A 15,298-nucleotide genomic window follows, 5' to 3' on the forward strand; every position below is an offset into this window, starting at 1 on the left:
CCTTTTGTAAATGTTAATGTGATAAAAATTAACAATAATTTGCATTGAGGAAACGCCTCGGGATCCCCCAGGAAGAGCTGGAAAGTGTCGCTGGGGGAGGGATGTCTGGAGTGGCCTGCTTCGCCTGCTGCCTCCGCGACCTGGCCCCGGATAAGCGACAATGGATGGATGGATGGATGTGAGGAAATGCCATTGAAAGACTGTCACCCAAGTAGGTATGGAGGACTAAAAGTGCCAAAATTAAATAAATAAATACATCATTAAATAATTAATTAAATATGTCATTAATTATTAAAATTGAAATCAAATATGTCATTAATTAATTAAAATTGTCATATTGTCATATTAGTTTGCACAATTTCCATCCATCTGATGCTGGCCTGGCCCGTCTGTCGAATTTCAAAACTCAATGTGGCCAAAAAGTTTGCCCACCCCTGTTCTAAATAGAAGTTTTGTGAATGATTTAAATTTTTGCGATACAAATCATAACTTTAGTGGGAATGCTAATTTTTGTACTTCTTTTCCATGGAAACAAACATGAAGATGATGATGTGCATTTTGTTTTCCTAAACCAAACCTTTTTTGGTGGAGAAAATGATTTCTAAGCGTCTCTGTGGCACCACAGTGCATTATTTATGTTGGTATATTTCAACACATTTTACCTTCATTAAAAATGTGCAGCTAATGTTTGCTAATATAATATCTATGATAGCATTTTGATTAGGTGTTCAGCCCCATTGGAAGCTAGACAACATTATTAATGAATTTCCTTTCACACAAAATTCACACAGAGAGAAGTATGCATTAATAATCATGAAAATAAGGGTGTCTCTTCTTGACTGTTTAAATCATTCAAGGAATGTTCAATGCACAACAGCTGATGATGTGGGACAGTAATTTCCTCTGTTCAGTGAAAGTACCAGAGACGAGACAGGCAGGAATGACATTATGGAAAAGTGCCAAAAGGCTAGGACACAGAACTGTCTGTTTGTGGTGTCTTCAGTGACTCAGTGGTTCCGACACAGACACAGACTTGTTACAGTTAAATGCTATAGTTCACAGAGTACATAACAGTTCAGTAATGGAAGAACTGCAGCTACAGATTAGGAGTGCTGTACAAGCACATCTTATTGTGGCTATTGTAGTCATTTGATGCTTGCAATCTAGCTTATTCAGCTTTAACAGTTCTGTAAAACAAGAACATATGTGCTATAGCAGTAAAACATTAATAAAACTACTCTCTCTTGCAATATTCACCACATAAACCTGTTAGCTATAATAATTTACTGTTACTTATTCACTATCTTGGCAGCTACCAATCTTAAGCTTGTATGCAGGGTGCAGCAGTGAACACTCCCAATGATTACCATCCACTCAAATAGCACCTGTGCCATTAGGAGAAAAAAAAGCAGTTTGGCAAATTAGAACAGTTTAGTGAGCGAGGGAGGCAGCAGGGCTCTTGTGAAAGAATGTGGGTTATGTTCACCAACTTTTCAGGGCAGGGTCACGTTTCAGTGCAGTGGGGAGAGGGAACGGGCTGCTGTGGTGGCAGCTATGTAGATGATTTTGGGTATAGGCTGGTCACCTTTGCTGGGGGGGAATGTGTGTGTGTGTAGGGGGGGTAATCCTCCTGGATCTGTCTCTAAGCCCCCCTAAAAGGCCAAAGTAACCCCAGCAGAAATACTTTCTCACTGGAGAGGCTGTGATGGAAAAGGGTTTCCCACAAATGAAATTAAGAGGAGAAGAAACAGCGGAGTAAATGCATAAATGAAGAAAACAGATGCTTACACACATACCTCCCAGCATCCACCCTGCTTTAAAACTGCACCCTGATCCCGTGTTTACGCCATTTCTTGTTTACAGGACTCTTAGTGTGTGTGTTTGAGAGGGACAAAAATATATCTAAATAAAACCTTATTTTTATTAGGAAGAAACGAGAATGTTTCTAATAAACTGTAGTAAAATGCTGGCAGTGCTGCCAATTAAACAGCTGATTACTGTAATATGGATTACAGTACACTCCAGTAGAATATAAGGTTTAACATCTACTGTTGTTGCACTATGAAATAATATATTGTATTTACATAGTGTTGCCACTGTAATCAACATTAACAGTAACTGTAGTCACTTGTAAATTACAACATTTTCTTCTTTTAAAATGTGTAAACACTACTGTGAATTGCTGACATATACCATAAAAAACACAGTGTTTTTGATCTTTATGATGCAGAATCGATATCTACCAACTCACTTTCAAAAATGCATATATCAATAATACATATAAGACAGCTGTAGTAGTCTATCATACATATAAACAAAAGAAAAATATTTAACTTAATGTTTTAAAGAATCTGCATAAAGAAATCAGTATAAATTTAGCAATAATATCTTTAGATGCTGAAATCTAGTCGCTAGTGTAAACAGCTTTCTGAACTGTTGTGTGTGTTTTTGTTTTTGTTTTTTCCAATTTCCAGTTTTAATAGCCTTTTGTCAATGGCCATTCTTGTTTTGGCTCTAAAAAAAGCATCAGATTTTACATAATTTAATCATATATTGGGAAAACAGAATACTGCTGTTAGAATTTATATGTATTTTTACAATAATTTATTTTAGTTTATGCACTGTGCATGATCTGAATAAAAAGCTACATGCTGGAAAAAGGTTGTAAAGTGGACTTGCAAGTAATACTACTACTATCAATACTGTTTACACTACTTATTTATCCCTACACATATACATACATTTATCCACCTTATATTGTATACACAGCTATTATATCTACATGCTTAGTGTGTTCACCCCACTTTGTTTAATACTGTTCATACTGCGTGTATCCATACTGTATATAATGCATTTTACTGCTGCTTTTGCACTCCCGGTTAGATGCTAAATTGCATTTTGTTGTCTTAGTAGTTGAACTATGCAATTACAGTGAAGTTAAATCTAATCTAGTTTTTAAAAATAACCAAACCAGTCAGAAATGCACACTACAGCTAGTTATAATTTTCATTTGGGTCAATTTGGTTTATGAGAAAGAGACGGGTGTTGTCCCTATCCTACAGGTGTAATATCCTGACAATTAGATGTTTGTACATTTGCAAAGCTACAAATCTCACAGCATTCTTGTCTGAACATCTTGCTGAGAAATGACACGGTGTTTAGTGTCCAGATGCCAGCTGTGCGGTCCTGCACAGGGCTGAGACGGCCACGGTGACGTCCGTGCAGGATCACGCCTTCAGATGCGCTGGTGTTTTAGCTGTGCCCCCATCTGTCTGGATGTCAGGATGAGAGATAGCGCACAGCTGGACGCTCAGTATCCAGGGATGAAAGCGGTGTCACCCACTGGGTCAGTCCCAGCTGCTGCAGGACAGTGGCAAGAGAGTTTCAGCTCTCACATTCCCACCACTGCTCCTGGAGTGCTGATGTAGAAGCAAAGGTCACACGATTAACAAGTTCATGTCATAAGCTGTCTCCTAAAGAGCATAATAAGGCAAATACAAACGAGGCAAGGTTTGAATTTTGAACAAGACCAAACTGGGCTGCTCCTAAACACATTTACTGAGCAGTAATGTGGGAAACGGGTGAGAACAGATGATCGGTGCTTTGTTCTTTCCCTCTGAAAGGGAAGACATTTGTCCACTGGGTCTAACTAAGGAGAGGTACCAAAGAATGCTTTGAAGTGACAAATAAAAATGTGAGTCCGCCGACAGCTGTAGATTTATGACGATGACAAATCTGCATATAATCTCTGCTAATCACATAATCAGTCAGGCATTGTTCCTGGTGGAGATAAAAGCATCTGTTTTATTTTTTACATTCTAACCACTTTTACAACCAGAAGAGTGGGAAAGTGCACAAATTGAAGGTGCAGCGTCATTGCTCCTTCTTGGCTTTAAAGAAAGAGTGCAATGAGAAACAATTTGCTCTTTGATAGCTAGTATTGGATATGTAAGTTTCTAATTTATTGCACATTAATTGTGCAACTGCATGTTCTCAGTCTCAGCTGTGGGCCAGCAGATGGCACTGTCTACATTATAATGATCCTATTTGTGCACTTTGTGGACGTTACAGGTGCTATTTATAGGAGGGTGCATCATTGCAAAGTATATGCAGCTGTCAAAACATGCACATTTGGAATTTTGCAGTTATGCAATAACAAGAAAATGAGAGATTTTTTCGCAGTAAGTACCCCTTGTTATCATAATTCCCGGTGCTTTCATGCAAAATGGTTAAAAAATCTGTCCATAGCCTGATAATTAAAACACTAAGAGAAGAGTTTAAATCCATATATTTGGATTTGAGTGTAGATTGCATGATGCAGCAGCAGTAAAAGTTCGCAGCAGCCCTGCCTCGCTTCTCTTTACGCACAGGGGGATGATTGATGAACTCGCAGCGCACCTGCTGAGGACACTCAGCGGCCGGAGCTGCCCTCGTCTCCCCGTCAGAGGACAGTGGAGCAGACGGTGTGACACTACCTTGGCTGGGATTTTATACCGTCCCCCTCCTCCTCCTCCTCCTCTTTCGAGCAAGTAAGTCTATTTATAGGTCTGTCCTCAAAGCGCTACAGGCATGATTCGCATCCCTACCCCTCAACCCCGCCTTTAAGTAGACGGTGACGCTTCCGTTTCAGTGTGTTTGTGCAGAAATTATACGGTTTCACATAAAATACATATATATTACTGTGTGTTCTACAAAGGATTAACTAATATTTAAATTATGTAAAAACACTGAGCTTCTTGAACTGCACCGTGAGGTCAGCGCATTAATATTTCAACCTGCGCTCGGTTCTGCGGTCACAGGTGGTCGTTTTTCTAATCGATTGTAAGTCCGCCAGGAAAAGTGGACCGGTAAGTGGTGACATTCTTGACGCCACCACAGATCTGGTGATCTTTTTTTTTTTTTAAACTAACAGTGACCTCATCAACACTGGTTTCACAAGCTGTCATTAGGATGTGGGTATTGTAGTGCAGTGTAGTGTGGCAGATATAAATAGTCCTGCTTGCGAACATATGAGCTCATCAAACTGAAGTGTGAAAGTGCTTATTGAAAAAGTTGTTAATCAGATGGCAACACCCCTAAACATGGGATTTTATGTGAGCATTAGAGAGGGGAAGCAACATATTTAACCTCGGGCAGTTACTGGGCCTTCTTTTTTTAATTAAAACAAAAAAACAAAAAACAAAAAACATTAATGTTTGGCTTTTGCTACATATTCATTCACTGTGGATTTTTAAAAAAAAACTTTAATACAAAACATATGAATCATTTTAAATTCATTGAGGTCACTTCCCCTGCTGCAAGTAGAATATATCTGCTGCAAAGGAAGCGATACTAAAAAAAAATAAAAATAATGACGGTCAGATAGCATGACAACCACTTGTTCGCTCCAAAGGTAAGCAAGCTTTTCTACAACACAGACACTTACAAAAGTGGAATAAAGTTATAGGTAGTTATTTAGACAGTACGATTTGGCTATAAAAACCGTTAAATCTATAAGTACAGTAAAAGTTTGTCTCACATGACACATTCATGAGCTGTCGGAAAGTTGAAAATGTGACATAAAGTTTTCTCTAATATTACAGTTTTTTAAATGGTGTCATTTGGACATTTAAAAAAAAAAAAAAAAAAGAAAGCCTGTTAATGCCTGTTCTAGAGTTTGAACTAAATCCACACCTAAACTTAAATCATGTACACTTAAACTAATAAAAGCACGTGTAGTTTTCAGTGACAATAATATGACGTCTTCGAATTGCTACCAAATCAGTAAAAGCACGGATTGCTCATCACCCCTGAAATCTACACCTTTGACCCTTAGGCACAAGCTACTAATAAATTAAATAGACTAACATTTAAATATAGCTTATAAGTAAGAAAATGAAGTGGACACAACATTCTCCTGGGCTTGGAAACAACAACTATGAGTCGCCTAATTATAGCCATGAATACTTGTCTCAGCACAGTACTCTACCTGCATAATTCTCAGAGCTGCAGAGTTATTTGGATCATTTGCTTACCACACAATATACTGTAAATGCTTCATTGCAAATAAAAGTCCTGCAGTCCGATTGGTAACGAATAAAGAAATAAACCAAACGAAAAATGTACACAAGTATCAAGAATATTGATGTAGAATGGCTCATTTCACAGTCATTAGAACACTATTAGATCATTATTATTGGCTTTAATGCTGCATTTGGTCATGATTGAGCTCATTTAACTGCTTTATTGTGACATTTAGTTTTAATTGCTTTTTACTCCTGTATAGTTCATGTAGAGGAACAACAGTGTAAGTAGCATAAAAAAAATTATTACTCAAGGAAAGTATTTTAAAATTGGATTTAAGTAAGTGCGCTCAGTTACCTCACACTTGAGTTGTGCATTTTGTTCTGCGTTATAACCCATATTGCTGAATATTTTATATCCCATGTTCCATATCTTTTATTCAGTTCATACATTCTTGTGTTTACTTCATGGCACCTGCTTTCTTTTTCGTTCCTTTGTTTTTATTTGTTACTTTAGCCAAAATTTACTTTACAAAATGTTTCCATCCTGAGAAATCTTATATATTTTTCTCAGCTTTAATGTATATGCAATGTGCAATATATGTGGATATAAACAGTTCACAGCTCGCTGAACTGTTTATGTGACAAATACATCTTTGAATCCTACATATTTGATTTTTTTTTTTTTTTTTTTTTTACAGATACTGAGGAACCAAGACTGCAACATGTGGCAGATAAACATGGAATAGAGTCAAAAGTAAGCAGTGTGTTTTTTTTCTGTCATATCTTTTTAGATGCCGATAATTAATGAAAGGTAACCAACAGTGCAGATGTTGGAATGAGGGTTACGTTTAGTTTGTTTGGTCGTCAGTTGCTTTTGCTGTTCACACCAGAACTCCAACAAAAACTTTTCTCAGATGTGGTGTATTTGAAATGGCTCTTTATTTGTATGATGGCTTTGCTGAGCAGTGCTCTTTCCACAGGTGTCATGCGGTGACAGCATTTCAATCTTCTCTGAGCAAGGTAATAGGAAAACACAAAAACCACAGGCCCTGCAGTGTACACGCGACATTTTCACTTAGTGACACAAGAAAAACACAGCTCATACTTGACATGAAAGCTTTTCACAGCCAGTCCAAATGACCCTTCAGCCGTCTTTCCATTTCTGAATATTTATGATGATTTTACATTAGACTTGTTCTTGGCAGGTTAATGCTCACAGATGTCTACACTGCTCAGATGGCTTGAGGGGGCAGGTACCATCTGAGCTGTGTCAGGGAGAGAAAGTCATTTTAACAGCACCTTACACTTAGCCTAACACATAATTTCATAGTACCAATGAATGTGTTAATGAGACAAAATGTTTTTCGATAGAACAAATTTTGGCAGGCATCTGTGAATTATTCACTGGACCTGATAAGTTACCATGTTCAGCTATTCAAACTGGCAAGAAGGGTTCACAAAAGCAGCATGCAGCATGACATCCCCGCTGTGTAATGCATGTTAGCTATAGTGGATTATTATTTTTGTCCTGAAGTTGGCGTCTGGCAGATTTGTATCAGTAAAAATATTCTGTACACACTGCGAAATAATCTGTCAGCTACGAGCAGAGATGACATAAGAAGTGGGAGTGAGCTTGTTTGTCAAAGTGGAGAGAATACAATGCCTTTTCCTTTTTTCTCTCCTTTTTTCACAACTGAAGTGATGAAAGTGATGAATTACGCTTTGTCACTGTGGATTTATTTCCTGTGTTTGAGTGCCATCCTTGACTGACCGTGACAGTGTGAAGGCAGCCTTCATGTCACGCAGAAATTACAGTTCCAATAGAGAAAAAAAGAGAATGCTGTGGTGTTTTGTGCTGGGTGACGGAAAGTATGACATGACAAAATGATTGAGCCAATCTTCTGCCTCAATTGGGCACAAAGGGATTGTAGGAAAAACACAATTGTGAGCGTGTGTGTGTGGGTGTGTACATGAGTGTCTGTGTACAGTTATGCCAATGTAACAATACATTATAACATCCAGTACACAGCTAGAATACAGTGGGGAGGATAGAGGTAGGATATTTGCTTTGTGAAGGATCTTTGTCTCAGTTTTCGGCGCACAATGGAATTTAATTATTAGCTGATAGCGGAGTCACCTTTGAAAATGTCGGCGCTGCTGCTTCGCTCGCTGGTAAAAAGCCGGAGCCTCAAGGTTTGTAGCAATGAGGCAAGGTGGTGTGTTTAATTAAGAGATTAAAAGCCTCAATGGATTTTTGTCTTCCCCAAATTAAACAATCTAGTTCAATTTGATTTGACGTTTATGACAAAAATGTCATAATACATTAATAATGCACAATATATCGTATGCTGACAAATTTTTAAATTACTGCATTTTGTATTTGTTTGGTTATGATATATTTAAAGCACTCATGGGCTTAATTGTATTGCCTTATTTCCCTCACAGTTTGTTATAGCTTAATATGAGCTTTGTGTGGTGAGATTATGGCCATTGTCAGTGATAAACACAAATCTTTAATTTATTCAATATTGTAGTAATAATAATGAAGAGGCTGTGTGTGTTGTACCAAACAGTCCTTTATAGCTTATAGCCTATGGTTGTTAGTGAATGTTCTTATTAACTGATGGTTTATTGTTTGACTTTATAATTTCCATTAGTTCACAAGAATCATGAAGCCTATGAGAGACATTCTGGGAGATTAAAGATACTGTTCAATGAATACTGCCTTTTTGCCAATATGTGGTTTTTATTTGCAAGAAGACTCATCAGAGATGAAATAAACATTCAGTGGCATAGCTGAACATTTTGACCTTAGAGCTGCAGTGTACTGATGACGCACTAAAAAAAAAACATTGATTCAGACTTTCATATTTAACAAAACGAAGGAACCAAACTGGTTTCTTAGGACTGGGGTTTTCTGTATCATTAGACAGTTTTCTACTGCAGAAATGAGAAAGAGGTGCAAGGTTGTGTTTTTACGAACAGCCGCATTATTGGCCTTTTTAGATTTTCTGTTTCATTGTGGTGTAGGATACAGCAGCTTTGACTATGATGTTAACTCCAAATGCGCCAAAGCAATGAAAAACTGTATTTATGGGAGGTAGCTTAAATTTTGTTACCATGTAGGAAATAAAACAATGGAGGTTTGTTGTGTTAGCCTATATGGTAAATTTTATTAATGGAGAATTTAGAGAGAAGACTGCTACTAGAGAAGGACATCAAGAGGGAAGAAAAAATGTTGCTTGTTAGTTTCTACAAGTTAAACCGATAACCATTTGTCTTCTGTCGAGTTTAACCAATCAGCTTCGAGGCAGTAATTTTCAGGACTGCTCAGAAATACCCTTTTCTCAGCCAAAAAAGGCCTTGAAAGAGGCTGTCACTGGCATGCTTCTGAAATTGTTCAGGCCTTTCTCAACTGGTCAACAACATTTTGTGGCCATGCTGACCCCTCCAGAGTTGACAATTGTTGGCCTGCAAAGCTTATTCCCAATTGTTTTCAGTCTATATATGATGCTACTCTGAAACAATACTAGAAACTGCAACATCAATTTCTATATATGCAGATGATACCCAGGTTTACATTCGTATTGATGATGATTGATTGCATGCTTATCTGACAAAAGTCTGTACGAAAAACTTAGAGCCAAATTGGGACAGAACTGAAATAGTTATTGAAGCAAAATGAGAGAAAAATGGTTTGACCACTTAAAATTGTTTGTACTAAAGACCAAGAAACAAATCAAACCCTTGGTCTTGTCATTGGTCTACATTTTTATTGTCACATGAGAGAACACAACTAAGCTGTCTTGTCATTTGCAGAATATTGACAGTTTTTTTTTTCTCCCAAGCAGAAGCAGAAAAATTAATACATACTTTTATCTCCAGCAAACTGCTGTAATGGTCTTCTGTCACTGTGTTTGGAAGATGCGTACAGGTTCAGGCTGCCCTAAAACAGGCTGTAAGTTCATGCAGTGGAAAGCGGCTTAGTAATTGTCCTCAGAATCGGTTTGTAGTTCAAACATGTATGGCTGAATTACTCCAGTATTCCAAGTTGTGTAGCAGTTTTACAGTGTTTGAGCAGAGTTGTAGGTGAGCTGGTGTGCTCGAACCACATCAAGTCGAAGAAAAGTGGGTGAAAAAAGAGTCAGGATCTTCATAGAGCATCACATTTTAAAGAAAGCAACAATATAGAGTGACACTGAAGTCATTCAAAGGCAGGAAGAGATTATTCAGTGGGAAAAATAACTTCTAAATATGCGATTTTACTACACAGAGATGGGTTTTCAGAGGTTAAATCCATGACCAGGGAGGGACTTTAACAAGAGTCTCAAAGCTCATAATAGGCTGTGATGAATTAATTTGTATAAACAAAGCAATTACTGTACAGGTAAATATATGATTCCCCAAACACTCACAACACAGAAGCTCATAATATATTATAGTCTGTTGTGCATCCTCTGCTACAGTTAGGATGTCTAGTCGTATTGTAGTGTTCTCCTGCCAGATACATAAAAACAATATTAAACCATGAGCATGAAGCATTGCTAAGTTCTGTGCTTTGTATGTCTGTGTCATGCTATGAAAAACTCTTTCACATCCTCATATTTCTGTGGAGGGGGGCAATTTCTGTAATTCTGTAGGATCCAAAAGGCTTAAAATCAGTCTTGGTAATTAGTACGTAGCATGCAGTACCAGTCAGCATAATTTCTTCTTTAGCTGCATTTCACACTTGGAAATTAGCTCTCATTCTATCCGTCATTTCACACTAAGAAGTGAGATTTGTTTCTTAAACTTACTTCCCTCATGATATGTTTCTCAGCTTTCACGTTGGCCATGCTTGTTGACACCCTTAAACTATTTTTTGTGTGATTCAGAATCTATTATTGGCTCTGGCTCTAAGTGTTTTCTGTTCTGTAACAAGATGAATCCCCCAACATGGCATTAGGTTACCAGGCAACAGTGTACACTCCACTGCTTGGTTATAATTTTCTTTGTATAGTTATGATGTTTAATAGTAAGTGACTACATGGACGCCTGCCAAAATTAACCACTGTTAGCAGAACCCGGACAGCCTGATGTATGTCGGGAGGCGTAGAGGCTACCAGGCTATATTTGGCTGCTATGTTCCCTTCAAAGAGACGAGTTCTAGGTCTGGAGTTGACATTTCTCTTAGACTGGAAAAAATGGGTTTGGGTCAGTGAGTTTTTGTGGGAGGAGGGGTGTTGTTGATGCCCAGAGGAAGGAGCTGGTCTCTGTTCTGCAGTGGCTCATTGTTGAAATACAGCACAGTGTTTATTACATAAAAGGTAGTTGGGACATTTGGCCAACAGAGTACTTTTACTGTAATCCACGTGATATTTTAGAGTTAGGATTGCATCAATTAGAATAATTATTATAAAGAAAAGGTTGGACAATTGACTTAATATTTCAATGTATCATGCACTTTATTTTTTTACATCAGTGGACTTGGAAATGATCAAAAACATGCCTGTGAGTTTAAATCTTCACCCTGTGCTCATGATCCCATTTTAAAAATGTGCTTTTAACTGTTTTGCAGGAGAAGTTTTAACAGTAATGAATCACTTGTCAATCACAGGCACTTTTCCTACTGCTTTTAAAATAGATTTATTTAACCATCTGAGCTCTAAAAAACCTGCCGCTGGTGTTGAAAAGCCTGTTATTTGTTTAAAAAACAGCCAAAATGACACCATTTATCAGTGCCAGAAAAACACAATAACAAAAAAGAGGCATCAGATTTATTCAACTTTCCAGCAGTCCTTCAACTAATCATGTTTGATGTGTAGAAAATGTCAGAAAAATTTACCAAACACAATCTTGAAACCATCATACTTCACTGTCCTTTTTTATAAGTTATGATATAACTTTTTCATACTACACAGAAGGTTTCTTCCTACTTTTAGCCATTGTTGTGCTGTTTCCATAGCGGTGCAGGACATTATGTTGCAGTTGTGGTAGGAACACTCGTGTTTCGGTGAATTTGGTATTCCCATATAGCTGTTGAATACACCACCATAGAGCTGGGTCGACTCCTCTCATGGCCCAGCCTTTAATTGAGGGCATTTAAAGCACCTATGGCATCATGGCTGCCTTTTGTCTCTACTTGCTGGTTGCCACATGATCTGTTCTCTGTGACTCTAAACCTCCTGCCTCTCATTGTTCTGGCATCTGTTTGGCTGAGGTTTGCAATGAAAATATTTGGCTGCCTTTGGGTAATGTGAATGCTGCTGACCCACTCAAGTCTGCACAGGAATACGACATTTTGTCAAGGATGTGTCACCTTAACTTTGACTTGTTAGCCTTTGTCTTGCAATTTAAATTGGTCAAATAGGTTTTCTTGAGGGGTAATTATTCTTACGGTTGTGTCTCAGCAGTAGTTGTGTCTAGGGCTGGACCCGAATATCCAAATATTCGGCTGTGACGATGGTATCCGAATATTTATTTTGAGATCCCAATATTTGGATTGGGATATAGTTGAAATTCTATAGTGAAGGTTGAAAATGACTTCAGAATGAACACTGATGAGAAAAAGCTGTCTGCTCTCTTGAACTTGAGTGCTATAGGTCATGATATACTGCTGCACAGACTTGATCTCTGGGTTGGTCTCTGGCATGGTTCTTAAATGGTGTTAGCCTTACTCACCCGGTTGACAACATTTTGTGGCCAAGCTGATCCTTCCTCCAATAAAACACAGTGGGCATGTATTGGCCTGCAAGGCTTAATTCCATTTTTTCAGTCACAATATGTTACTGTTCTCCATATTATTACAAGCTGCAAGTTCATTTTCCATATATGTAGATGATACCCAGCTCTATATCTGTGTAAGTTAAAATGATTCCATTTGTGTTGCTGGCTTGATTTCATGCATATCTGACAAAAGTCTGGAAGAAAATGTTAGAACTAAATCAGGACAAAAGTAAAATGCTAGTTAGTGGAGCAAAACCTGAGAAGAAAATGGTTTCACCCAATATTTGGACTGAAGACCGAAGAGCAGATCAAATCTTTGTTTTTTTAAAATTGATTCTTACTTATATTTTCATTGTCACATGAGAAAACATGACTAAATTGACCTACTGTTATTGCAGAATATTGCCAGAGTCAGACAGTTTCTCTCCCAAGCAGATGAAGAAATGGTCTGTCTGGTGTCTGTAATATAGAAATCTATTATTCACTTGTCACAGCTCATACAGAATGCAGCAACACGTGTTCTTAAGGACAGGAAACCCAGATTACCCTAATCTTAAATTATATATAGTGGGTACCTATGTGTTAAAGAATTAATTTAAAAATATTTTTTTTGGTTTGGTTCATAACCAAAAAAAAAAACATCTTCTATTTCTTACATTTCCAAAGGTGAAACTTCAAATAGTGCTATTTTTCTATAGTTCTTTACAAAGGTGACATGTCAGGAGGGAACAATAGCAAATCAGTGTCATTCTGTAGGGAGTATGGGCCTTGTGAGGAATTGTGAGCTTTTTGTTTTTTCAACAGCAGCACAATTCACTTAAGATGCTAGAAATCAGCTAAATAAGATCAGTTAATTTGGTTAGGAATCATGCTGAGCAGCTGTTAATGACATTTTTCCACTTGAAGCTTCTACACTAACTGATCGACTGTGTTACTTAGCAAACCTCACAACCGCCTTTTTCCCTAGCCTACGTATAACTTTCTACCTTATATTGCTCCCAAAGCTGTTCTTTATTAGTCTCTTCTGCGTGCTGTGCTGTACGTGTTTGGGGGTTTTTATAAAGATCATGTGGAGTGCAGTCCTGTGCTTTATCTCAGTGTGTTGTCATGAAAATGAAATGGAGAGTCTTGTTCACACCTTTATTTATTTTGCTGCTCTTGGCTGCTGCTCCGGTGAAGGCGGAGAGTGTGGCTGTAAAGCAGACATTGTGCAGGCCAACTGAATGCTGCCCAGGTGCCTCAAATCCATTCGAACTTAAATCAGTTTTTCCTCACTCACGGACACACTGTTTGTTATTTCCATTTTATATATATTTTTTGCTGTTACAAGCCTGTTCAATACAGACACAGAAACGTCAGAAATGCTGAAGTCTAATCGCAGTTGAATAAAAACGTCCAGCTCTCCTGCACCGCAAGTCTCACAGTGCAGACTCAGGCTGGTGAATAATGTTGTGGACAGCAGTGTATGTGTGAGGAATATTTTTCTGTCTTTATAGATAGTAAGAGGAGAGCTGTGGCCCAGAGGGAGAGTCTGGCTCCTGTTGCAGCTGAGACGAGGAGCTCGGTGGGTTTAGCCTGGTGTTCTCAGTGTTGTACATCCAGCCTCACTGTAGACCCCTGGGCCCTCTGGGGGGATCCTCCTTCCATTTGTTTTCACTTCCTGTCCAGATAGAGTTGAAGAGATGAATCATTCATGTCTTCGAGAGGCCTCTTGTGTGCATGAAAAATGGGAATGTTTAAAGCTCCCTCTTCAAGTATTTAAGGTAGATTAATGCTTTGCTTTCTGTCAGGGCTTAATGCTTTAGTTTCAGTTTATTTTTTACCTGATGTATAGGGGTAGACTGTTTATTGGCCTGACTGATGTTTGGCATTTTTCTCATTATTGACGATTATTGATAAATTAAATGCTACTTAAGATCTGAAAAAGTGTACAAGACACAAAAGCTGTTGCCACAAACTAGGAAATTAGCTTCTCTCACAGTGGCTAAAGCTACGCTAATGGCTAGTGGCTAAGTTAGAAGGCAGCCGCAGATTACTCTGAAACAGAGTCTGGATAACAGTAATTAATAATCCTTTATAGTACGGATCTTAATTTTCAATTGAGGTGATAGAATAGTGAAAGATACAGAAAATAGAGATGAACAACAGATGTCATTACAGGAGACAAACTGATGTCAATCGAGAGAATCCTAATTTAATCACTCCTATTTCTATTTGACATATTCAGCTACACATTAATGAAGAAGCCTAGTTATGAATGACGGGTTCTCAGCTATCACATGCTGCTGAAACATTATATACAATGTAAATCGGTTCCAAATATCGGTTATCGGCCTATCTTGATTACCAATCATCAACATCAGTCCTGAAAAACCCATATTGTCTTGCTTGTACCCATCTGCTTGTCTGGCAGTGCCCTCGCCCCAGCACCATCCAGGTCTATCAAATCTGTAAGGTGAAATCGGTGAAAGTGATAAATGAGATGTGCTCGGTATGCCCAGCCTGGCAGACAGACTGTCACTTAGCTGTCACAGGATGAGGCCGTTTACCTTGATGGCAGAAACAGACTTCACAAGCCCATTAGTTGT

General features: G+C 38.2%; 1 protein-coding gene across 1 annotated transcript in view; it reads left to right on the forward strand.

Moving 5' to 3' along the window:
- The first annotated feature begins 4,386 nt into the window (after positions 1-4,386).
- Positions 4,387-15,298, forward strand: part of hdac9b (histone deacetylase 9b) — a 41,563-nt gene continuing 30,651 nt past the window's right edge. The window contains exons 1-2 of the mRNA XM_055013833.1: positions 4,387-4,529; positions 6,704-6,759. Of these exons, the coding sequence (XP_054869808.1) occupies position 6,759 (1 nt within the window). The 5' untranslated portion in view covers positions 4,387-4,529; positions 6,704-6,758. The remainder of the gene's footprint in view (positions 4,530-6,703; positions 6,760-15,298) is intronic.

Source organism: Amphiprion ocellaris, chromosome 9, assembly GCF_022539595.1.
Source record: "Amphiprion ocellaris isolate individual 3 ecotype Okinawa chromosome 9, ASM2253959v1, whole genome shotgun sequence".
Lineage (NCBI taxonomy): Eukaryota > Metazoa > Chordata > Actinopteri > Pomacentridae > Amphiprion > Amphiprion ocellaris.